Source organism: Syngnathoides biaculeatus, chromosome 3 (assembly GCF_019802595.1).
Source record: "Syngnathoides biaculeatus isolate LvHL_M chromosome 3, ASM1980259v1, whole genome shotgun sequence".
Lineage (NCBI taxonomy): Eukaryota > Metazoa > Chordata > Actinopteri > Syngnathiformes > Syngnathidae > Syngnathoides > Syngnathoides biaculeatus.
In genome coordinates this window covers 40546150-40572380 of record NC_084642.1, presented here as the reverse complement: position 1 = coordinate 40572380, position 26231 = coordinate 40546150, and the positions used below count along the sequence as shown (strand labels likewise).

Sequence of the window (26231 nt, the reverse complement as noted above, 5' to 3'; positions counted from 1 at the left end):
ACACAGACACACGCACACACATACACATGCACGCACACACTAGATAAAGAGCCCTAAATGTGCGCGTGTCCACGTGCAGCTGTTATCTATTCAGATTTCCAACACTGCAGCTAAAGATTTAGTTGAAGGTTGAGTTTCTTGATCCAGAATATCATAGTAAGTATGTGAGTGTATGTTTGCATCATACTTTTTCAGCCTCCTGGTTGCAGCGCTCCACACGGGCCGAATATTTGCAGACTTCCTCTTGAGACTTGGATGGGTCAGCCTTAGCATGTGTTTCCCTGTTAATAGCTGACCACTCCTCTTTTCTGGCCTGATGGTAGCTCTTCTTACTTGAATCCAGCTAGAGACAAAAACAAATGCACATTCATTGCACTCTAACCTTCCATATAGTGAAAGTCACCATGGAAGGATTAAAAAAAGTATTAAACCTCTTTTAATTTGCGGACCCAGGGTTTCTGTGCTTTCCTGAAGCCCTCATCAGCCTCCTTTGTCTCTGTGAAACCTCCAATCATCTGCTTGTGAAAGGCTTCTTTCTGCCAATTTCGCACCTTCTCACTGTCTTCTGCCATTAGCCGGTCACGGAGTTCCTGATGCACTTCACTGAGCCGATCTGCTGCTTGCATAAATGCATGCCACGCCTTCTCTAGTGTACCATACTGAGGCCCTGAGTAATAATTACAAGGAAAGACAATTATTCCTGCTCAATTGAGTAACAGACAAATAATAAAAACTTTGATGTTGGTAAAAGTGTCGAAGTCCTGTCATACAGAAAATATGTAATTACCGGGTTTATGACAGAGTTCTGTCACTACAGCGCCGACTTGTCTGAATGCAGTCTATCACTGGCCAGTGCCAAGGGAGTAGTAGTCTTGATTACAGCCAATTTGAATGAAAAGCCTTTGGGGTATAAATATAAAACAGTCAATGGAAAACTTTGTCTGGTGTGACGGTCTGAGCACTCCCTGAAAAGTCTTTGTGATCAATGCGCATGGGTGTATATTAATACACATCCGCGTATATATTGAAAACTTCCGGCCTGTCTGAAACATCCCCATCCATGCTTCAACATGTGCCATTTCACAACTTGTCACCGAGTGTTCATGTTCGCTATGGACGTCTTAGATGAACACAGCGAACGTACATATGTGTATATCTTTTTATCAACTTTTGTTTTAAGGTTAGATTAGGGTTACGATATAACATATGTTAACTCCCTCTATGTAGAAGAATAGGAACTGTAAGACCGGAGGATTTCCCAGTAAGCGTCTGCTACATACCCAGAGCTCCCCTGTTAGTAACGCATGCACAGTCATCACAAGGAGACTTTTTAGCACGAGGGAGCCCTCAGACCGCAACAACAAAGCCTCGTGACAAAGAGCCTGAGGGCCAAATCCCAATTTTACACCTTCACCCTTGATTTTGCGTGTGCACGAGAAAGAAGGGTGTCCCAAATTTCTGTAAGGTGGAGGGGTAGGTCTTAGACAAAGGGGTGTATAGCCCTTGAAACCAAAAGTGAATCAGGAGATCACTTCAAAGCAAGAGGTATGAAACTCCAACCCCAGTGTTCTAATGATGGGTCCTGGCTTGATCTAGTGTGTATTGTCATGGAACGTAACCCATGTTTCTCAAAAGAGTGATCGCATATATGCTGTTAAGGTGAAAGCTGTATTTCCTCATCAAGCTGGTTTGCACAAAAAAGTCCAGTTACTGCATCTACAAACTGCAGTACTTGTTTGCTACAGAAGGTAGCCAGCCACTACTAAAGCGAGAATAAGCTGCTAAACCTCTCTTCAATGCCGATTTCAGGTAAGGGGCCAGAGTCAATGAGTATGCCGACAGAGCTTTCTGGGGAGACTTCAAATCTTGGCTTAGTTCCTCTTTCCTTTTTTTCCTCTAGTTGACAAGCTCACAGTCCACGAATCAGACTTCCGCAAGGTGATAAATGAAATGAATTTGCTCATTTATTTTAAATATCAGCACAAATGAACAAAATGATAAAATGTTATGACATTTGAAGCCACCCAGGAAAAAAAATATATTAACACGTCACAATGTGATACAGTCGACCAAAAAAAAAAATGAAAAAATTGGAGAAAGCACTTCTGCAGCTGAAACCATCAACCAGCTGTCTTGACTCAATACCATCTGACCTTTTCAAAACCATGGTGAAGTCTGTGCTAGCTGATTAGCAGCAGATAATCAATTGCTGACTTCAGTCTGGGGAGTTTACTCAAGCTCTTAAAGTAGCTACAATTAAGCCTTTTCTTTAACAAAAAAAAAAACAAAAAACTTTGGTAAGTTCCATGTTACCAAGCAATAGACGCATTTCGAATCTCCCTTTCATTCTCAAGATTGTTGAGAAACTTACTTTCAATCAGCTCAGAAATTTCCTGAATTTAAATTGACTTTTTGACAAATTTCAATCAGGTTGTCGAACTTATCACAGTACAGAATCTGCTCTTATCAAAGTGGTAAATGATATAACGTTGAATACTGACAAAGGAAAGGTGTTAATTTTGGTATTGTTGGATCTCAGTGCGGCTTTTGATATATTAGATAATAATATACGTTCAGCAGTACAGTGCATTATAATCTACTGGTTGGAAATGTGAGTAGGACTAAATAGAACAGTCGTTAAATGAGGTCTATCATTCAGGTCCTACCTGGAGGAAATGAGATATTTTGTAAACAATGGAAGTCTTCAATATCAACAAATGGCAATGACCTATGGGGTCCCTCAAGGATCAGTTCTTGGACCTTCAGCCCGTATATGGTACCCTTGGGTAAAATTCTTCAGAACTTTAATTTTGACGATCATAGCAATGCAGATGAGTTATATTTAGCAGTGTCTTGAGATGACTACAGTTAATTGAGTTGTTGTGTAATTGTCTAAAGCAGATAACTGGATGAAGTTAAGTATTTTTTTCTTCACCTAAACCACAATAAAACTGAGGTAATTGTTTTTAGAAATAAAGAAAAGAGATCACTATCAGTAATTACCTGGACTCATGATCCTTAAAAATTGAAAAACAATTCCGAATCATTGGTGTTCTATTAATCTGTCTGAAAGGAGTGTTAATTAGTGATGCTTCACATAACCGTTGAATACCCGAATGTATTGTATCTCACTTGTTTTATCTGGTTCAAAGACAACATTGTATTGTATCTCACTTGTTTTATCTGGTTCAAACACAACATTGTTGTGGGATATCTTGACTGTTATCTCACTTGTTTTTCTAGTCAAGACGTCTAGACAGTTTCACACTCACTTGTTATCTGGTTCAAAGACGACCATTGTTGTGGGATATCTTGATTGTTATGTTTCTCAGAGCCTGAAGGACACACTTAGGTGTCAAATGTAAATTGGCTACAATTGTTGCGGCGCCAGGTGGGACGGGTAGGCCACCCGCCCTTTCTCTCGCACGCAACTGAAAAGTATAATAGAGAGATGCAGAGCACAAACAGGTAGAGTCTGCTGCGGGTTTCGTACGAACGCCCAGCTGGTTGACAAAGCGGACCTCTACCTGGGTGACGGCTCTCCACCTTCTCGGCATAAGTAAGGGGCTCATATGATTGATTTCACGCAATGTCAACCGTGTTTTGAGAATTTGCATTTGGTCGAAATAAATATGCCAGTTATTGAGGCTAAATAGCATTTGGGAACGTTGGTCTTTTGTTGAGTGTCATCTTTGTCTCCTGAGCGGCGACCAGCACCGATCCTTTCAATAAAACACTGTCTATAAATACACTGGCTTCCAGTCAGCTTTATAATAAATTTTAAAGTTCCACCCCTGGTCTGCGGCATGGCAGCACATCTGTCAAACGTTGGGTTTACAGTTCTGAAGACCCGGGTTCAATCCTGGCCCCGCCTGTGTGGAGTTTGCACATCTCTCTGTTCCTGCGTGGGTTTTCTCCGGACAACCCTTGTGAGGATAAGCAGCTCAGAAAATGGATGGATGGATGGAAAGTCTTGAATACATGAAAGAACTGCTAATGGAATATAAATCCAGTCGGGTTCTGTGATCAACAGACTTCGGTCAACTAGTGGAGCACAGAGTCCAAAGCAAACATGGTGAAGCAGCATTTTGGTACAGTGCTGTGAAAAAGTGTTTGCCTCCTGATTTCATTTTTTTTGTTTTTTTTTGCATCTTTATCACCTACAAAGGTTTCAAATCATCAAACCAATTTTTAAATATTAAAATTAGTTTGCTGATCATGCTGCACACAAATGGAATAAGTTGCCAACACATTGTGCTTTTTCGAGTATTTTTATCTTCAAATATTTCTTGCACTGTATGCTGTCTTAATTATTATTAATTATTAATTATTTTTTATGTTTTATTTCTCGTTTTTTTTAATCATGAAATGCGCTGTACAAATGAATTTGCTTTCCGATTTCTGATTTCCTCATCCTTTTATCATTGGAGCCGACGTAGCACTACTTTGAGGTAACTAGTGTTGTTCACCGCACAATGATGGTTAGGCCTACTGCATGCATATCACCTCCCTTAAACTAGTTTAAATGTTGGGTGCTCTGTCCTCAGAAATTGTGATTTAAGTGGTTGGAGTTTTTAAACATGAAGTGATGGTGTCACGGTTAGGGTTTTTGAATGTAAGTAAGGTGAGGCAAAAACAAGGAGTACCAAAGAACAGGGAAGCAGGGAGGCAACCCACCACAACAGATAAAAGAAATAAAGAAACACTTGAACAAACCTTAAATCGGGAACAAACCATGACAAAACAGAGAACCTGGCACCTGACAATGACAATGGCAATGAACCGACAAGAACTAAAAGGAACCATGAAACTAAACAGACCATATACAAGTTGCTAAACGGAGCTGAGGGGCTAAAACAATGTAGCAGGTTGACGAGACCAAGTGGATACAATAAATTAGAACAGAAGCCATGAATAACATGCAACACGGGAAAACAAAAAAACAAAAACAAACACAACCAATGCCATGACAGATGGAGCCACCTATGATTACAATTTAGGAGCAATGTTTAAAATATTTTACCATGGTGTAGATGGGAAGAGAAATGGAGTAGGGGTTATTTTAAAGGAAGAGCTGGGACAAAAATGTGTTGGAGGTAAAAAGAGGATCAGATCGAATGATTAGGCTAAAATTTTAAATTGACGGTGTTATGTATAATGTGATTACGGCTATGCCCCACAGGTAGGATGTGACCCAGAGGTGAAAGACAAATTCTGGAAGGAACTACATGACGTAGTTCTGAGCATCCCAGACAGAGAGAGAGTTGTGATTGGTGCAGATTGTAGTGGACATATTGGTGAAGGAAAATGGGGCGAAGAAGTGATGGGTAGGTACGGCATCCAGGAAAGGAACTTTGAGGGACAGATGGTGGTGGACCTTGCAAAAAGAATGGAAATGCCTGTAGCGAACACTATTTCCAGAAGAGGCAGGAACATAGACTCACCTACAAGAGCGGAGGTGGAAGCACGCAGGTGGATTATATTTTGTGCAGACGATGTAATCTGAAAGAGGTTACTGACTGTAAGGTAGTGGTAGGGGAGAGTGTAGCTCGACAGCATAGGATAGTGGTCCAGTCACTGTGATTTGACGGGTGCAATCGCATCCGCGCGCCATCGCACTCGCAAATCTGTACAGTCAAGCACAAAAAAAATCACGCACGTAATATTTGTTACGAGTAGAAATACATAGACGTTCTCGGTGCACATGAAAACCGATCCAGTGCAGTGAACCACAGCCTGACCTCTCTTTTTTTTTTTAACACAGAACCACACGATCTCCTGCTCATTTACTTGCCCCCCTCCGGCTGTTAAAGGGGTACAATAATAATTACAAACATCACCAGCGCTTTAGTTAGCAACACACTCTGGGCAACGAAGAGCAAAGAGAGTTGGACATGCTGTTGTGTTTACTTTCGATAATAATGGTAAAAGTAAAAAAAAAAAAAAAAAAAAAAAAGAAGTGCTATTGCTTTAATGAATGCCGGGGGTAATGTGAATAATCGAAGAAAACGTGAAACTGGATGAGGTTTTCTCTTTTTTGAGTAAAAAAGGTCTGGTCTGAAGCCAAAGTAGAAAGTTGAATGTTTATTGAGCTTTCTAAAAATGTCTGTCTCTGTGTAGTGTCAAAAAGTTATGATTATGGTATTAGGTAACAACTATATACTCGGGTATGACAACTCAGTAAGTTATTTTCAGGTCTTGAGATTCCATCCCGAATTACACCTGCAATTTTATGTCTGCGGGCATGACTGGTGGACCACACCCGTAACTTTATATCTGCAGGCATGACTGACCACACCCGTACATTTTTCGAATGTGGGTGACTGGTGGTGGGTAGGAAGACAAAGGTAGAGCAGAGAAGAATGTGGTGGAAGCTGAGAAAGGAAAAATGTTGTGCAGCCTTTCAAAAAGAGGTGAGACAGGTTCTCAATGGACAGGAGCTTCCGGAAGACTGGATGACTATAGCCAAGGTGATCAGAGAGACAGATAGGAAAGTACATGGCGTGCCTTCTAGTAGGAAACGGGAGGAGGAGACTTGGTGGTAGAACCCCAAAATACAGGAAGTCATACAAGGATGGAGGTGAGCGAAGACGTTGGACACAGGACTAAGGAGAGGTGAAAGGAATACATTGAGATGGGACACAGGGCAAAGGTAGAGGTGGAGAAGGCTAAACAAGTAGCATATGATGACATGTACAGGTTGGACACGAAAGAAGGAGAAAAGGATCTCTACAGGTTGGCCAGACAGAGAGATCGAGATGGGCAGGATGTGCAGCAGGTCAGGGTAATTAACCCGAGAGAACCCAAGACATCCAAATCCTCTTTTTAAAAATGTAGGTACTAACTAAATTAATCAATAAGAATCAAAAGAAGAGAAAAACAGCACATTTCAAAAGATTTATGAATTTACTTCTGGTTTAGATAAATGCAGCCCTATGGGGGCACAAGCCAGAGTAGTCTGTACGCGGCTCCCAAGCCCGGAAAAATGCAGAGGGTTGCGTCAGGAAGGGCATCCAGCGTAAAACTACGCCAAACAAATATGAGCATTCATCTAATGAAGACCATACCGTCCCGCCCCCGGCACCGTTAAACCTGCAAAGCATCGGTAGATATTCAGCTACTGCAGGTCAATGACAAAGAAAAGGAGGAAACCGGATTCGTGAGCAGAAGAAGAAGATTGCAGATAGCCTACAACTGAGTGTAAGGCCTTTTGAATGATGGGACTATGACACGAAAAGCTCAGGAGTTAAGTTGACATGATGATTAGGAGAAACATTGATATACGGTGCATCCAAGAGAGCAGGCAGAAAGGTAGTAAGGCTACAAGTTTAGGAGCAGGGTTACATTATTTTACCATGGAGTAGACAGGAAGAGAAATGAAGTCGGGGTTATTTTAAAGGAAGACCTGGCTGAGAATGTCTTGGAGGTGAAAAGAATATCAGATCGAGTGATGAGGCTGAAATGTGAAATTGAGGGTGTTATGAATAATGTGATTAGTGGCTATACCACAGGTAGGATGTGACCAAAAGTTGAAAGAGAAATTCTGGTAGGACCTAGATGAAGTACTTCTAAGCATCCCAGACAGAGAGAGAGAGTTCTGATTGCTGCACACTGTATGGACATATTGGTGAAGTAAACGGGGGGGATGAAGAAGTGATGGGTAAGTACAGCAACTTTGAGGGAAGATAGTGGTGGACTTTGCAAAAATGATGGAAATGGCTGTAGTGGACACTTTTTTCCAGAAGAGGCAGGAACATAGAGTGACCTACAAGAGCAGAGGTAGAACCACATGGGTGGATTATATTTTGTGCAGACGATGTAATCCAAAGTAGGTTACTGTAAGGTAGTGGTAGGGGAGAGTGTAGCTTGACAGCAAAGGATGGTGTTGTGTAGGATGACTCTGGTGGTGGGTAGGAAGATAAAGAAGAAAAAGAAAGAGCAGAGAACCATGTGGTAGAAGCTGAGAAATAAGAATGTTGTGTGGCCCTTCAGAAAGAGGTGAGACAGGTTCAGGAGGAGCTCGCAGAAAACTGAACAACTATACCCAAGGTGGTCAGAGAGACGGGCAGGAGAGTACTTGGTGTGTTTTCTGGTAGGAAAGGGGACAAGGAGACTTAGTTGCGGAACCCCAAAATACAGGAAGTCACACGGGGAAAGTGATTCGGGAAGAAGAAGTGGCACACTGAGAGGACTGAGGAGAGGCGAAAAGAATACATTGAGATGCGACGTAGGGCAAAGGAAGAGGTGGGCGGGGCTAAACAAGAGGCATATGATATGTACACCAGGTTGGACACGACAAAAGGAGAAAAGGATCTCTACAGGTTGGCCAGGCAGAGGGATAGAGATGGGAAGGATATGCTGCAGGTTAGGGTGATAAAGGATAGCAATGGAAATATGTTGACAGTTGTGTCCTAAATAGATGGAAAGAATACTTTGAGAAGTTGATGAATGAAGAAAATTCAAAGAATTATAATTAGAAGCAAGGATAGAAGAGGATCGAGAAAATGTTTATGACAGAATACCAGGAGAGGAACTGTGGTACTGCATGCGTAAGTCTGGTGTGAAGGAGAAATATGTCAGAATAGTCCAAGACATGTATGATTGCATCAGAACAGTGGTGAGGAGTGCCGTAGGTGTGACAGAAGAATTTAGGGTGGAGGTGGGACCGAATCAGGGATCAGCTCTGAACCCCTTCCTGTAGTCATGGGTCGTCTGACAGATGACTGAATGAAGATTAGCCAAAGTAAAACAGAATATGTGTGTGAATGGAGAGGTGGAGGTGGAGGGTGAGGCTCTAGGGAGAAGAGATAGCGAGAGTGGATGACTTCAAATAATTGGGGTCAACAATCCAGAGCAATGGTGAGTGTTGTCAGGAAGTGAAGAAACAGGTCCAAGCAGGCTGGAACACCTGGCCGGAGGTGTGTGGTGTGTTATATGACATAAGAGTCTCTGCTAGGATGAAGGGCAAAGTTTATAAAACTGTGGTTAACCCGGCCATGATGTACGGATTAGAGACGGTGGCACTAAACAACGGCAAGCAGAACTGGAGGTAGCAGAAAAAAGATGTTGAGGTTCTCGCAAGGAGTGATCAAGTTGGATTGGATTAGCAATGAGCTCATTAGGGGGACAGCCAAAGTTGGATGTTTTGGAGACAAGGTTCGAGAGGGCAGACTTCGATGGTTTGGACATGTCCAGAGGCGAAAGAGTGAGTATATTGGTTGAAAAGTTCTGAGGATGGAGCTGCCAGGTATAAGAGTGAGAGGAAGACCAAAGAAGGTTGATGGATGTCATGAGGGAAGACATGAGGGAAGTTGGTGTTTGAGAGGAAGATGCAGGAGATAGGCTTAGATGGAAAAAGATTACATGCTATGACGACCCCTCACGGGACAAGCCGAAAGTAAAAGAAGAAGAGGTTCAGTAAATGTGTCACATATGACGCAGTGGGCTTTTACAAAAAAAACAATGCATTAAATGCAGACACGTGGGATGTTGGGCTTTAAGCAGAAAAAGAGTAACTCTGGTGCATTGTGTTTCTACAGTGGGCCCTTAATTACAGTGTTTTCAAGGGTTAAGGATAGAGATGGAAATGTTTTGACTGGTGACAGTAGTGTGCTAAATGGATGGAAAGAATACTTTGAGAAGTTGATGAATGAAGAAAGTGAGAGAGAAGGAAGAGTAGAAGAGGCAAGCATGAATGACCAGGAAGTGGCAATAATTAGTAAGGGGGAAGTTAGAAAGGCACTGAACAATTGGAAGGACAGTTGGGCCTTATGACACACCTGTGGAGGTATGTACGCAATTCAGTGAGGTGCCTGTGGAGTTTTTGCCAACTTATTCAACAAAATGCCAGTAGGTGAGAAGATGCCTGAAGAATGGAGGAAAATTGTGCAAATTCCCATTTTTAAGAACAAGGCGATGTGCAGAGCTGTGGTAACTGTAGAGAAAAGAAATTGATGAGCCACACAATGAAGTTATGGGAAAGAGTAGTGGAGGATAGACTCAGGACAGAAGTAAATATCTGCGAAGAACAGTATGGTTTCATGCCTATCAAGAGTACCACAGATGCATTGTTTGCCTTGAGGATGCTAGTGGAAAATTACAGAGAAGGTCAGAAGGAGCCACAATGTGTTTTTGTGGATCTAGAGAGTAACAAGACAGGAACTGTGGTACTGCATGTTTACTATTTATAATTGTGGTGCAAAAAACTAGAGAGGATCATGGAGGAATGTCAGAATATCCCCAAATCCAGGTGTGAAAAACATGTATTATTGTCCCAAAAAAATAAAAAACACAGTGCTTCGGCAACCCCAATTCCAATTAAGTTGGGACGTTGTGTTGAAGAAAAAAATAATAATATTCAACCTATATGAATTGAAAACCTTTCAAAGACCATATTTAATGTTCAAACTGATAAATTTAATTATCTTAATAAAACATTTTAGAAAATAATGATTAACTTGGAAGCAACACATTCCAAAAAAACTTTATAGTTAGTAACGCTGAGGACACTACTTGTTGAAGCTCTCTCTCTCTCTTTCTGTCTTTCTTTCTTTCTTTCTTAGGCTGCTGCCAAAGCACATTATCTTTTTACATGAAAGCCTATCTCCTCCAGCTTTCTCTCTAACACCAATTGCCCTCACGTCTTCCCTCACAATATCCATCAACCTTCTCAGTGGTCTTCCTCTTACGCTTTTGCCTGGCAGCTCCATCATCATCACCCTTCACCCAATAAACTCATTCTCTCGCCTCTGGACAAGTCCAAACCATTGAAGTCTGCTGTCTCAAACCTTGTCTCCAAGACATCCAACTTTGGCTGTCCCTCTAATGAGTTTATTTCTAATCCTATCCAACCTACTCACTCCTGGAGAGAACTTCAACATCTTAATTTCTGACACCTCCAGCTCTGCTTCCTGTTGTCTCTTCAATGCCATTGTCTCTATTCCGTAAATCATGGCTGGGCTCACCACTCTTTTATAAACGTTGCCCTTCATCTCTTATTTCACATAACATACCAAACACTTTCTGTCAGCTGTTCCAGCTTGCTTGGACTTGTTTTTTCACTTTCTTACCACACTGACCATTGCTCTGCATTGTTGACCCCAAGTATTTGAAATCGTCCACCCTCACAATCTCTTCTCCCTGGAGCGTCACGCACCCCTCTCATTCACGCACATGTATTCTGTTTTACTTTGGCTAATCTTCATTCCTCTCCTTTCCGGTACATGCTTCCACCTTTTCTAATTGTTCCTCCATTTGCTCCCTGCTTTCACTGCACATCACAATGTCATCTGCGAACATCGTGGTCCAAGGGGATTTCAGTCTAACCTCATCTGTCAGCCCATCCATCACCATAGCAAACAGGAAGTGGCTCAGACCTGATCCCTGATGCAGTCTCACCTCCACCTTAAATTCTTCTGTCACACCTGTGGCACACCACACCACTGTTCTGCTGCCCTCATACATGTCCTGTACTTTTCTAACATATTTCTCTGCCACATTAGACACTTTTTCGCTGATCGTCATCATCTTCCTCTTCATCGTTGTCACTAGGCCATTTTTCTGCAATCTGGCATCCAAAAAGGTAACACAGCTTCATTTGAACAATCCTGTTATTTCGCAGTCACCACACGTTTCACTTCCTCATTTAAAGTTATTGAAGTGGGTTGACGGATTTTATGTCGCGCACCATGGATTCATTCATGCCATAATGGTGTGCCACAAAAGTGTAACTTCTGCCATGTTTGATCAATCCAAAAGTTTGACTTTTTCGCTGATTGCCATCATCTTCTTCTTCCTCTTGGGCACTTCAGAGGAAACTTTTGCATCAGCACAGCGCTTTGGCGGCATTGTAAAAACCATAGGATATTGCGCAGTCAACACCGTAGACGAACATGGTGGAAAGGAAGAACAAAGGAAATGGTGAAACAGAGGTTGCTGGGTGAGGCTTCGATGATGCGCAGCCAATCAGCTCATGAGATAAATCCACACATGCGCTCAATAATGCGACTTGTATCAACGAGTCTTCCCGCATTATGCCAATCTGGCTGTTTCCCAAGTTTATTTTTAATCATTTTTTTGGGGGGGTGAAGCACTGAAGCCGCAAAAAGTGAAGCCCGAAGTCGTGAGGGAACCCTGTAGTCTCATTTTTTTCCATACATTTTAGATTGGTTTGGATGCTGAGACGACATGGATGGAGTGGGGATTATCTTCTCTTGTTTCTGTGTTTCTGGTTACAGCTTCTGTGGAGGCGACTTCTGTGGTGGGGGCTGTGAGGCCCCTTTGGTGCTCTTCAGGCCGGCTTCCTCCTCTTCTCTCTGTTCTGTGCATCCCCCTGTGCTTGCTTCCTCCTCTTCCTGTGGGGGACTGGGTGGTCCCCTGTGGGTTGTGTAGCCCGACGTGTTTTTTTTTCTGGTCTGGTGGAAGAGTCGAACTCCCTCAGGGACGGGTAGTGGGTGCCGGCAGGGCTGGAGTCCTGATGGTGTTGCTGCGAGTCTGGATATAGCAGCACTCTTCTTCAGTGGTTGTCCCTCCTGATGGGCCTGACCCGCAGGAGCTGTGCCGCTTAATCACAAACTTAACCACACACTCACGCTGTTCACTGTACATACTTTCTCAATTATAACAACGGTTTGTGGGGGGACTGGTCCCTGGGGCCACCATCTGGTGGCCAGTTGTTGTGGAGGGGAGTGGCGGACCATCTTGGGTCCCTCGGCATGGAACGTGTCCAGTCCACAGTGTTGCTCTCGGTTGGACCACTGATCCCAGTTCGGTCCTCGATTAATTTAGTCAGGCCTATCGCCTCTGCATTGTGGGCGCAGCAAGGAGAGGACATTTTTGTCAGTCTTTTTGCATGCACAATTCACTTTCATGTGTCTATAGGCACACCCCTGGGACTCTGGGTGTGGGACGACTCACTGTTTGCAAAAAATAACATGTATACATGAAATTCTTATGTATCCCCCATTAATATTCTCGTTCTACAGACTTTTATGATTCACTTAGTCTCCCCACATTCCAGTTGTACAGCTGGTTTTACGATCCTTGTGTTGCATGCTCCTTGTCCGATCCCATCTAGTTTTGTTCTTCTTTCACGGGATAGAGCACTACAGTCTGATGCAACATCCATATTTATTGTTTTTGTTGTTCATATGGAGTAAGTTATTTTTCTCATTAGGTATGCAGTTATCGCTTTCTCTGTCTTTTTTTTCTCCCATGCCTCTAGAAATTCTGTTCTGTTCAACTGATCGACTCATGCTCGATCAAAATTCAATTAAAATGTAAAAAAAATAAAAATAAAAAAATCGCAGAGGAAGTTCAAAAACACCAATGTGACTCAGTAAAACTGTTCCAGCATTAAGGGGATGCAGATTCTACATTCTGCTTGATCTAACAGATGAACAGGACACATACACACACAACCACAAACAGTGAAGAAAATAAGTATTTGAACACCCTGCTATAGTGCAAGTTCTCCCACTTAGAAATCATGGATGGGTGTGAAATTTTCATCGGAGGTGCATGTCCACTGTGAGAGAGAGAATCTAAAAAGAAAAATCCAGAAATCACAATGTATGATTTTTTTAATGATTTATTTGTGTGGTACGGCTGCAAATAAGTATTTGAAAACCTGAGAAAACCAATGTTAAAATTTGGTTCATTATCCTTTGTTTGCAATTACAGAGGTCAAACATTACCTGTAGTTGTTCACCAGGTGTGCACACACTGCGGGAGGGATTTTGGTTAGTGGAATTATGACCAAAAAGTTCCATTTCAGTCTCATCTGACCACAAAAATTTTTTTCCCATGACTCCTCTGTATCATCCTAATGGTCATTGGAAAACTTAAGACAGGCCTTGACATGTGTTGGTTTAAGCAGGGGAACCTTGCGTGTCATGCAACATTTTAAACCATGACGTCTTAGTGTATTACCAACAGTCACCTTGGAAACGGTGGTCCCAGCTCTTTGCAGGTCATTGACCAAGTCCTTTCGTGTAGTCCTGGGCTGATTCCTCACCTATCTAAAGATCATTGAGACCCTAAGAGGTGATATCTTGCATGAGGCTAAACTCTGATTGAGATTGACCATCATGTTTAGCTTCTTCCATTTTCTAATGATTGCTCCAACAGTGGAGCTTTTTTCACCAAGCTGCTTGGCAATATCTCCGTAGCCGTTTCCAGCCATGTGGAGTTGTACAATTTTGTCTCTGGTGTCTTTGGACAGGTCTTCTGTCTTGGCCATGTTACAAGTTTGAGTCTTACTGATTGCATGGGGTGGACAGGTGTGTTTATGCAGCTAACAACCTCAAACAAGTGCATCTGATTCAGGATAATACATGGAGTGGACCTGGACTTTTAAAGGTGGACTAACAAGTCTTTGAGGGTCAGAATTTTAACTGATAGACAGGTGTTCAAATACTTATTTGCCGCTGTATCACACAAATTGGTAGAAAATCGTACATTGTAATTTCTGGATTTTTCGTTTTAGATTATCTCTCTCACAGTGCACTGACTTATTCTAGAAAAGCCACTGCAGATAAGATTCTTCAACGCTTCAACAATTATTATCCTCAGTTCCCAAACATTTATTGAATGTTTTAAAAGTAAACGTGATGCAACACGGTGGTAACCATGACCTGTGTCCGCTGTTTTGGAACATTTCATCATAAAATTCCAAGTTAATGACTATTTGCTAAAATCAAAGTTCATCTCTTTGAACATTAAATGTATTCTGTTTGTAGTGTATTCAATTGAATATAAGTAGATCATGATTTTCAAATTATTGTATTCCATTTTAATTAATGTTCAACACAATGTCCCAACTTCTTTGAAATTGGGTTTGTATATACTGACTATAATTAATGTTATGATGGACTGGCCAGTAGGAAAAAAAAAAACAAGCAGTACATTTCAGTGCTGTCGTCCTGTGTTGACAGTTTTATGTTTTATATATTCATATATACCAAATATTAGTTCTATTAGTTCTACCTTCAAATTTCACAGGTTTTGTCCTATTGTCGCTTCTCTTAGTCTGAGTGGACAATGTTCTGCGCCTCCATTGCAGAGGCAGACGAACAGAGCTGTGGCCCGAAGGTGGTCGGGGCCGGTCGTGGTGGCAATCTCTGAATATGTTGGTGGACGTCAAGTTGAAGAATGAGTTCTATCGGACCTTTTAGGCCTGTGGGACTCCTGAGGCAGCTGATGGGCACCTTTTGGCCAAGCAGCTTTGGTGGTCGCTGAAGCAAAAACTTGGACATGGGAGGAGTCCATGACGCTATGGAGAAAGACTTCCAGATGGCTTTAAAGAAATCTGGTCCACCATCTTTTGTCTCCGGACAGGGAAGTAGTGCACCATCAAAACTGTGTATCGTGAGGATGGGTCACTGCAGACCTTGAACCAGGACGTTTTTAATCAGTGGAGAGAATACTTCGAAGACCTAAATTTTAATGACACATCTTCCCATGAGGAAGCAGAGTCTCGGTTCTCTGAGGCAGGCTCTCCTGTTTCTGGGGTTGAGGTCACAGATGTGGTTCAAGAGCTCATCGGTGGCAAGGTGACAGGAGTGGGTGAGATTCGCCCAGAGTTTCTAAAGGTTCATGATGTTGTTGGGCTGTCCTGATTCACACTCATCTGCAACATCGCATATGTATCGGAGAAAGTACCTCTGGATTGGCGACTGGGGTGGTGGTCCCTCTTTTAAAGAAGAGGGACCGTAGGGTCTGCTCCAACTAGAGCGGGTTCATGTTCGGACCAGCTCGATATCCTCGATATTTCTTGAGGGCAGTCGAGGTGTAGAGGGTGTCCGGTTTGGTGTCAACATTCAGTATTACATCTCTGCTTTTTGCAGAGATGTGGTTCAGTTTGCGTCAACAAGCAGTGATCTCCATCACTCCCTGGATCGGTTTGCAGCCAAGTGTGAAGCAGTTGGGATGAGAATTAACACCTCCAAATCTGAGACCATGGTCTTCAGTCAGAAAAGGGTTTGTGCCATCTCCAGGTCAGGGATAAGATCCCAAGTAGAGGAGTTCAAGTATCTTGGGGTCTTGTTCACAAGTGAGGGAAGAATGGAACGCTAGATCAACAGGCGGATCGGTACAGCTTCTGCAGTGATCCAAACTGTGTATCAGTCCATTGTGGTAAAGAAAGAGCTAAGTCGAAAGGCGAGGCTCTCAATATACCTTGTGTATCCATGCTCCTACCCTTACCTATGGTCATGAGCTGTGGGTCATGACTGAAAGAACAAGATTCCGGATTCAAGCGGCCAAAATTAGTTTCCTCCACAGGGTGTCCGGGCTCTCCCTTAGAGTTAGGGTGAGGAGCTCTGCCATCCGGGAGGGGCTCAGAGTCGAGCCGATGCTCCTCCATATTTAAAGGAGCAGGTGAGGTGGCTGAGGCATCTGATACAGATGGCTTCCGGACCCCTCCCTGGGAGGGTCTTACTACAGCCTCTGACGTGAGGATGAGAAAGTGTTAAAGTCCACAGGAGAATGCATGGAGCACGTGTGCAGGCCAGATTTGACAAAGAACGCAAACATATTAAATTGCTCCACCTAGAGTGCTTACCTGGCAAGGGGGGGAGCATGTCGTAATAATATTACTGCATTTCACTTAAGATGTTTTTGCACATATACATACATTATGTATTAACTCCACAGTCACACCCTAACTGCAGTAAGCTATTGCTGTAACCACAGGTGCCTTGGAGACAGTTTGATAGAAGTATGGCTCCTATTTTCCAACTCTAAAAAATCCCTACTACTGAATAACCAACCATATTCATTCATAGACAATGAGGACATGTGTTTGGGTGGTTGCTGCATGTTACACTTATTATTATTATTACTCTGCCCCCAAATGACAGATTTCAGTGAAAGGGAAAGTGCGCAGAGCTGGAAAAGCACACAGCTGAGTGTGTTTTCTGACTTGTTTGCACAGGAGAATATGGCCGTTATAGAATAGCAGTATCAATAAGTGGCGCTTGTAAGATTTTCAAAAGAGGTTTTCATAATGGTTTTAGTGGCCTTTATTTCTTATGAGGTATAGTCTGAACTAACCTTTCTCAAGCACACCTCTCCATCTCTTAGCCCAGTCACTGAGCTGAATGGAATAGCTCTTCTCAATCTTAGCCCGCTCCTGGAAACAGCTGACCAACTCATTACAAAGTCGGTGGCCGTCGTCCACCCTCCTCACCGTCCTCTTGTAGTTTCCCGGCTTCATGGGACACAAAGCAGCAATAATAAGCATACACTTATATCACTTAAAACATTTCTCGATTAGTTCAGCATTTTTATAACTTTATTGTTCTATCTCAACATGCAGAGACAGAAATGACACGTATGACATCAATGGATTGTACCATACATCTTATTAAGGCGATTGCTTTCTAAAATACTTTGAAAGCTTTTTAGTCTACTGATGGGAGGTGGGGGGTGGGGGAAGCATCTCCGGGACTACGGTGGAAAAAGCAAGAGAGACCGTAAATAGGATGCCAGCTTGCTGGAACGCGCCATTATGTGCATGCGATCAACGTACACCTGAATCTTTGAATTTTTTTTTTTCGCACGCCGTCACGCGATCAACCAAAAATGCCTCATGATCAACACATAGAGCACCCCTGCTTTACAACAACGTTTCAAGAAGATGTCAGCAAGATACTGTACTTCCTTCTGTCTGCAGCAAGCATACTGACCGTCCTTACAGAATACTGCTGGTGACAACTCTGGTTTGACCTTGAGCAACAGCAAATAATTACCATAATTTCTCAAAAATAATGTGCAATTTTTTCTAAAAATATATTTTCAAAAAGTCAATCCAGCACATTACATTTAGGTATGGATGAAAACTAAAAAAAAAAAAAAACAGTCACATTGTATAGTTGTATACAGGTACATAGTGTCATCCTCCTGGATTCCAGCCAGGGCTGGGCGTGGCCAGCTAATCAGAAGGTGCACACCTGCGCCTCATGAACAATGAGTAGACCCAGTACATATCGGACCCGGGGGACGACAAATACTCCGCTAGATCGTTGCTCTTGATGCCTCGTTCCCGCACTCCTGCTTTCCTGACTTCTGATCTCCGTGCACCGACCCACGCCTGTCCACTGACCACCCTCGTAAGCCCATTCGTACTGGTACTTCGGATTGTTTGGACTGTCTACCTGATCTCAGACCTCGGACCGAATAAAGGTTTCCTCTGTACTGTCTGCTGTCTCTGGAGTCGTGCATTTGGGTCCACCCTTGAGCCCCGCATCGTGACAGAACAATCTAGCCAGAACATGGACCCAGCCGACTCTGAACCCATTCGCCGTGCGCTGCAAGTGCAGGGCAAACGCCTGGGTGAGCAAGAGGCTGCTCTCCAGGGTATGACTCACCAGATCCAGGAGCTCTGCGCCCAGCTGGAACCGTGGCTAGCCTCCCAAGCTAGCGCGGCCGCTCCTGTGCCTCCCCGTGTCGCCATCACTCCGCTCTCTCGACCAGAGCGGTTCTCAGGCGACTCCGGTAACGTCAAGCCCTTCCTGGTGCAGTGCGATCTCCACTTTGAGCTGCAAGCGTCCGCTTTTCCCACGGACCGCTCCCGGATCGCCTTCGTCATTTCCCACATGACAGGGAGGCCGCAGGCATGGGCCACCGCTGAGTGGAGCCGTAACTCAGAGACCTGCCGCTCATGGGCGAGCTTCGTCTGCGCGCTCACTCAGGTGTTCCAATACGCGGCTCCGGAACGCCAGGCGGCGTCCTCGCTCATGACAATTCGCCAGGGACGTCGCCGCGTGTCCGACTACGCCATTGAGTTCCGGATTCGGGCTGCCGAGAGCCGTTGGAATGAGGAAGCCCTCCATGACGCATTTTACGAGGGACTGTCCCCACAGATCCGTGGTCACCTCGTTGCCATGGATCTTCCGCCTTCGCTTAACTCCCTCATCGCATTGGCCCTCAAGGTGGACCAGCGCCTCACCGTGCAGAGGCAGATGGAGGACCTGAGGGAGGAGGAGAGGGAGAGTCTCAGTCCGGTTGCTTCCGCTTCCCGGCCACCCGTGTTGTCGGCTTCATCGGAATCCATGCAAGTGGAGAGGCTTGGCGGCTCAGCGGAGGAGCGCTTACGTCGGCGACGAGAGGGACGCTGTTTTTACTCCGGGCGTTTGGGACACTTGATCGCCCGCTGCCCGACTCGACCAGAGCACTCTGACATCAGGATCTCTACTCCGGTGAGTGTGCGGTACACCGCGGCGGGGTCAGGGAGGTCCCTTCTTCACCTCACCTTGGGAACGGACTCCCGTTCATGCACTGTGACGGCTTTCATAGATTCTGGGTCGGAAGCAAACCTGATAAATCCCCGCGTGGTCGAAGAGCTGGGGGCAGCAACCTTCCCCACGCAACGGTTTCGTCACGCCTATGCCGCCAACGGCAAGTTCCTTTGTCGGGTTACACATCGCACTCAGACGCTACGTATGAGCTTTCCGGACGCTCACTCGGAGCGTATTAGCTTCCATGTCTTCAACGCACATCTTGGGCAGCCCGTGGCTCAAAGAACATAATCCGCACATAGATTGGACCACGGGTCAGATCAAGACTTGGGGAGAGGACTGTCTCAGTCGCTGTTTCGCTGTCCGGGAAGACAGGGGTATTCAAGTCGCGCCGGTTCGGCTAACAGAACCTAGTACCGCCCCGGACCTGACCGCGGTGCCCTCCTGCTACCATGACCTACGGGAGGTCTTCTCTGAATCTAAGGCAAAGTCTCTGCCGCCACATCGGTCATACGACTGCGCGATTGAACTCCTGCCAGGCACCTCTCCTCCCAGAGGGAAACTGTTCTCGTTAACAGGACCAGAGCATCAAGCCATGAGGGACTACATCGAGGACTCGCTGGCAGCCGGACTCATTCGCCCCTCATCCCCACCAGCCGGTGCGGGGTTTTTTTTTTGTCAAGAAGAAGGACTCCACGCTGCGACCCTGCGTCGACTACCGAGGACTGAACGACATCACAATCAAGAACAGGTACCCTTTGCCGCTGATCGCTACAGCATTCGAACTCCTCCAGGGAGCCCGGATCTTCACCAAGCTCGACTTGCGCAGCGCTTACCATCTGGTGCGGATTCGGGAAGGGGATGAGTGGAAGACGGCGTTCAACACCCCCACAGGGCACTATGAGTATCTTGTGATGCCTTTTGGACTGACAAACGCACCGGCCGTCTTTCAAAACTTCATTAACGACGTGCTTCGGGAGTTTCTGAACAGATCTGTCTTTGTATACCTGGATGACATTCTCATCTTTTCAGCAGACCTAACCTCTCACATTCAACAAGTCAGAGAGGTTCTCCGGCGTCTGCAGCAGCACCAATTGTACGTGAATATGGATAAGTGTGAGTTCCATCGGGCATCCGTGTCCTTCCTGGGCTTCGTCCTGGCTGAGGGAGAGATACGGATGGACCCCGGGAAGGTCGACGCGGTGCTGCGTGGCCTAACCCCACCAACAGGAGGGACGTGCAGAGGTTTTTGGGATTTGCCAATTTCTATAGGAAATTCATAAGGAACTTCAGTTCCGTGGCCGCTCCTCCGCATTCGCTCACCTCGCCACATACCACCTTCGACTGGTCCAGGACCTGCCAGGAGGCCTTCAGCAGGCTCAAGGCAAGTTTCACTACTGCGCCCGTTCTCATTGTTCCGGACCCAGATAACCAGTTTGTGGTGGAGGTGGATGCATCGAATTCAGGAATCGGAGCAGTCTTGTCGCAGAGGAGTCCCAGGGATGGAAGGATCCACCCGTGCGCGTTCCTGTCTAGGGAGTTGACCCCGGCAGAGAGGAACTACGACGTGGGAGATCGGGAACTGCTGGCGGTCAAGAGCGCGTTGGAGGAGTGGCGGCACTGGCTGGAGGGCTCGCAAGTACCGTTCGTTGTCTTCACGGACCATAAGAACCTTGAATACCTGAAGTCTGCGAAGAGGTTGAACGCCCGTCAGGCCAGGTGGGCCCTATTTTTCACCCGCTTCCGCTTTAAGGTGTCCTTCCGCCCAGGCTCCAAAAACGGCAAGCCGGATGCACTCTCGCGGATCCACGAGGGAGGGCGCACGGATTCAGACGCCGCTACTATCCTGCCAGCGGTGTGCTTCGTGTCCGGTTTCACCTGGGCGATCGAGTCGCGGGTGAAGGAGGCCCTGGGAGAGACGCCACCACCCGCGGATTGTCCGTCGGGCCGCCTTTTCGTCATCCCATCTCTGCGGGGAGACGTCATCAACTGGGCCCATACCAACAAGACAGTCTGCCACCCGGGTATGGCGAAGACGCGTTCAGTGGTCGAACAAAAGTTCTGGTGGCCTAACCTCAGCAAGGACGTAAGGGAGTTCGTCAACGCCTGCCCGGTGTGTGCTGCCAATAAGACTTCCCGCCTACGGCCTGTTGGTGAGTTGCGACCCCTGTCCATCCCCTTTCGTCCGTGGTCACACTTCACGCTGGACTTCGTCACCGGCCTGCCGCCTTCACAAGGGAACACAGTGGTGCTGTCCATAGTGGACCGTTTCTCCAAGATGGTCCACTTTGTGCCGCTTCCGAAGATCCTGTCGGCCAAGCAGACAGCCCAGTTGGTATTAGACGAGGTCATCCGTTACCACGGCCTACCCCAGGACATCGTTTCGGACAGGGCTCCGCAATTCAGCGCCCGTTTCTGGAAGGAGTTCTGCAACCTCATCGGCACTTCGGCTAGTCGGACATCGGGTCATCACCCAGAGTGTAATGGCCAGACTGAGAGGATTAACCAGGAATTAGAGACCGGTCTTCGATGTCTGGCATCCAGGGACCAGAGCACGTGGAGCCAGCACATCAAGTGGGTGGAGTATGCCCACAATTCTCTACCCTCCGCCTCAACAGGTATGGCTCCACTCCATGTCGTGCATGGCTACCCTCCGTCCCTGTTTCCTCCACTGGTCACAGACTCCGCGGTCCCGTCAGCCCTGGCCGTGGTGCGACGCTGCAAACGGACCTGGGAAGCAGCTCGGAGGACACTGCTGCGCATGAGCAGCGCCTACAAGGCCGCAGCGGACCGCAAGAGAAGGGCCGCACCAGAGCTCAGAGTGGGACAGCGAGTGTGGCTCTCCACCAAAGATCTCCCGCTGCGGACGGAATCCCGCAAACTTGCTCCCAGGTTCGTTGGCCCGTTCCCGATTTCCAAGGTTATTAACCCGGTCGCCGTCTCGCTGAAACTGCCCAGGTCGATGAGGGTGCACCCTACGTTCCACGTCAGCAGACTTCGCCCGAATCGCACGTCGTCGCTGGCTCCTCCGCTCAAGTCCCCCCCGCACCCCCGCATGGTCGACGGTGGGTTGGTGTCTACTGTGCGCCGGTTGCTGTCTTCCCGCCGCAGAGGAAGGGGGGTCCAGTACCTGGTGGACTGGGAGGGATATGGCCCGGAGGAGCGCTCTTAGATCCCCTCCCGCTTCGTCGTGGACCGCTCCTTCATCAGGGTTCATCACTTTCACGCGGCTCACCCTGATGCTCCTGGGCCGTCCAGAGCCGGCCGTTGAGGGGGGGGGGGTACTGTCATGCTCCTGGATTCCAGCCAGGGCTGGGCGTGGCCAGCTAATCAGAAGGTGCACACCTGCGCCTCATGAACACTGAGTAGACCCAGTACATATAGGACCCGGGGGACGACAAATACTCCGCTAGATTGTTGCTCTTGATGCCTCGTTCCCGCACTCCTGCTTTCCTGACTTCTGATCTCCGTGCACCGACCCACGCCTCTCCACTGACCACCCTCGTAAGCCCATTCGTACTGGTACTTCGGATTGTTTGGACTGTCTACCTGATCTCAGACCTCGGACCGAATAAAGGTTTCCTCTGTACTGTCTGCTGTCTCTGGAGTCGTGCATTTGGGTCCACCCTTGAGCCCCGCATCGTGACACATAGAATGGTTGAAAAAGGTATACATACAAATTTCGATTTGATTTTTGATGTGTTATGTTACAGATTCATATATATTACTGTAATGTGAGTCACCAACCTGAACTCTGACCTCCTGGGTGGTGGGGGAACTTTGTATTTTACGATCGTTAGCATAGCATATTTGTTGCTACTGCACCAAACATCACAAGCGACTGCCCCTGAGTTTGTTTTAAAATATTTAATCAATAATAATAATCAAATATTCAGGGTCAACAATCCAGAGCAATGGTGAGTGTGGTAAGGAAGTGAAGAAATGGGTCCAAGCAGGTTGGAACAGCTGGCGAAAGGTGTCTGGTGTGTTATGTGACAGAAGAGTCTCTGCTAGGATGAAGGGCAAAGTTTACAAAACAGTGGTGAGGCCGGCCATGATGTACGGATTAGAGACAGTGGCACTGAAGAAACAATAGGAAGCAGAACTGGAGGTGGCAGAAATGAAGATGTTGAGGTTCTCGCTCGGAGTGACCAGGTTGGATAGGATTAGAAATGAGCTCATTAGAGGGACAGCCTAAGTTGGATGTATTGGAGACAAGATTCGAGAGAGCAGACTTTGATGGTTTGGACATGTTCAGAGGCGAGAGAATGAGTATATTGGTGGAAGGGTGCTGAGGATGGAGTTGCCAGGCAAGAGAGCGAGAGGCAGAAGATAGGCGAAGATGGCAAAAGATGACACGCTGTGGCGACCCCTAACGGGACAAGCCGAAAGGAAAAGAAGAAGACTCAGTTGGGACACAGAGAAAAAGTGAGATTACATTAATTTAAGAAGTGGATTGCGTCTCCAAACTCCACGACTGCTGCAAGTTTTGTCACAATCCAGGAGATAATAAAGCGTAGGAAACTGCTCACAGGATGGAAAGAGCAGACCAGTGATGTCCGAAAAAAGAAATCACATTAAGCGGGTAAGAATATAATCCTGTCATAGGGATATATTCAGTAACAAAGTATCTGATTTCAAAAGAATGCAGTTTTATTTTTATAAACGCAGGCTGCGTTTTATTGCACTCTGTTTAGTGCCCAGATAAGGGGCATGTTATGCACGTTTCATTTTGGTTTTTTTTTTTTCGAACCCTCAAAATAAAAATGATTGAAAAATTGGATTTCTTTAACTTCATCAAAGCAATGAAGCACTACTGGAATGAAGATAAGCTTGAGACGACCATCATACAACAGAGCAGTCACGTGGTGCGTTGTTCTCTGCAGAATGCACTGCAGGGCAAATAAACATTTAATCATGAATGCTCATTATGTACAGTGAAGGAAATAAGTATTTGAACACCCTGCTATATTGCAAGTTCTCCCACTTTGAAATCATGGAGGGGTCTGAAATTTTCATCATAGATGCATGTCCACTGTGAGAGATAATCTAAAGAGAAAAAATCCATCAATTACAATGTGAGATTTTTTTAAACGATTTATTTGTGTTATACGGCTGCAAATAAGTATTTGTACACCTGAGAAAACAAATGTTAATATTTGGTACAGTAGCCTTTGTTTGCAATTTCAGAGCTCAAACGTTTCCTGTAGTTGTTTACCAGGTTTTCCCACACTGCATTTTGGCCCACACCTCCACAAAAATCTCTAGATCAAACAGGTTTCTGTCGCTGAGAAACACGGAGTTTCAGCTCCCTTCAAAGATTTTCAATTGGGTTTAGGTCTGAAGACTGGGTAGCCCACGCCGTAACCTTGATATGCTTGATATTTTCTTCACTGTATTTGTAGCCAACTTAGTCATTTTGATTGTTGGTTAACATAGCTAATAATAGATACATATAGCTGGTGTTTCCTACATTATAAGGCTTAGAAATCTTTTAATTTTTTGTGGCTTCAGACATTTGTTTTGGGGCTAATATGGTCCTTTCAAGATTTTGGGTTGCCGACCACTGGACTATATCAATACAAATTTATTTCTCTTTTATTTAAATATACCTACACAACAGTTCAATTTAAACACTCCATGAATGTTATTTTTCAACAGCTGAAATAAATTTGTCAGTTTGAACCATCTCCTCTCCACTCTGCCTCATCTCACTCTGCTGGTGACACCAGCTATAACACTCTCTGACTCTAGTGCGCTATAGTAACGTTCGAACATGCCTTCAAAATTAGATACAGATACTGTACCGGGCTGCAGCTCGGTGATTGGGGGCCACTGATTTACAGTACTGACATTTGAATCATCTTTCAAAAGATGTACAATTTGTCTTATTTTTGCAGGTATCTGGGATAGTTTCTGCTTGTGTACATGCAACTGTCTTACTTTGTGCTCTTCTCACAGTGTAGGAATAATTGTGAATATAATTATCACACATCTGCTTCCAATAAAGAAATGCTTCGCTCTGCTCTAAATAACGTGGCAGCCGCCTAGCAGGAGATAGCAAGAACAAAAACATCTAATCATCAGAATTGTTAGAACCAGGAGCACCTGCTGCCTGTTAAAGAAATGATGACCACACATGTCCTCAGCAATCTTCCACACACATGAACAAACAAGTATACTTTGTTTCCAACTATGTTTTGCTTGCAGTCTCCTTTTTGTAACATCCATGTAAATAAGGGGCATCTTGAAACTAAATAAATAGAGGTGCTGAGGAGAGGATAATCAGAGTGCAGTGGCGAATTGTATGAGACAGTTCCTCTCCTCACAAGCTGTCAAACTTGAACTGGTTTCTTGCTTCCTTTTTGTCCAGTTCAATGAATGTCTAATTGGTAAACCTGACATTTACTTGGTCCTTTGAGCCAGATCTCAAGATACCTGAGGTTTCCAGGGGCTAAGTCGACGTCCAGGCAAAGACCATCGCCATGGCACTTAAGACCCTTTCCGGGACTGGGCCTCGACTTTGCGTCTGGAGGCTGAGGGTTTACGAGAAGCCGAAGGAAGTAAACACATCTCTGGTGAGTAGGAAAATCACACACTCATGAGGAATGAGAGAATGCACATCTGGGTGACTACAGCAGAACCAAACCCCGAGAATAGTAGTCCCTATCGAGTAGACAAATTAGTCTATAAAACTGAGAAAAGGGCAACGTGTGTCCTGTACGTACTTGGGCTCTTTGAAACATGTGCATGTGTAAAAGTGTGAGTGGAGGTTTGCTACCTCATTTGAACAGGAAATTGAGTGACAACTCTTTGAGGATGCAGAGGTAAGAATTCTCCACCACTTGTGGTAGAAGCTTGAGAATTACCTCAAACAGAAAGTAACTGTCACCCTGTTCAGGGGGAAGTCAGTATAGTCACACTAGGTGAACCACTGACTCCAACAGGGGGAAAACAAATAGTCTTCTAACTTCTCAGTCCTTTTCACTTTAT

At 45.4% G+C, this 26231-nt stretch overlaps 1 protein-coding gene across 2 annotated transcripts in view; it reads right to left on the bottom strand.

Annotated features, from left to right (window-relative positions):
- The window catches only part of pacsin3 (protein kinase C and casein kinase substrate in neurons 3), a 110387-nt gene that overhangs the window by 56524 nt on the left and 27632 nt on the right, over positions 1-26231 (bottom strand). Inside the window, exons 1-4 of one of the 2 annotated variants that reach the window (XM_061814180.1) lie at positions 17053-17177; positions 788-900; positions 432-667; positions 188-343 (exon numbers count right to left, since the gene is read on the bottom strand). In XM_061814180.1, the coding sequence (XP_061670164.1) occupies positions 188-343; positions 432-626 (351 nt within the window). In that variant the 5' untranslated portion in view covers positions 627-667; positions 788-900; positions 17053-17177. Of the gene's footprint in view, positions 1-187; positions 344-431; positions 668-787; positions 901-17052; positions 17210-26231 lie in introns of those variants that run through there. The other variant, XM_061814179.1, reaches the window with a different exon arrangement.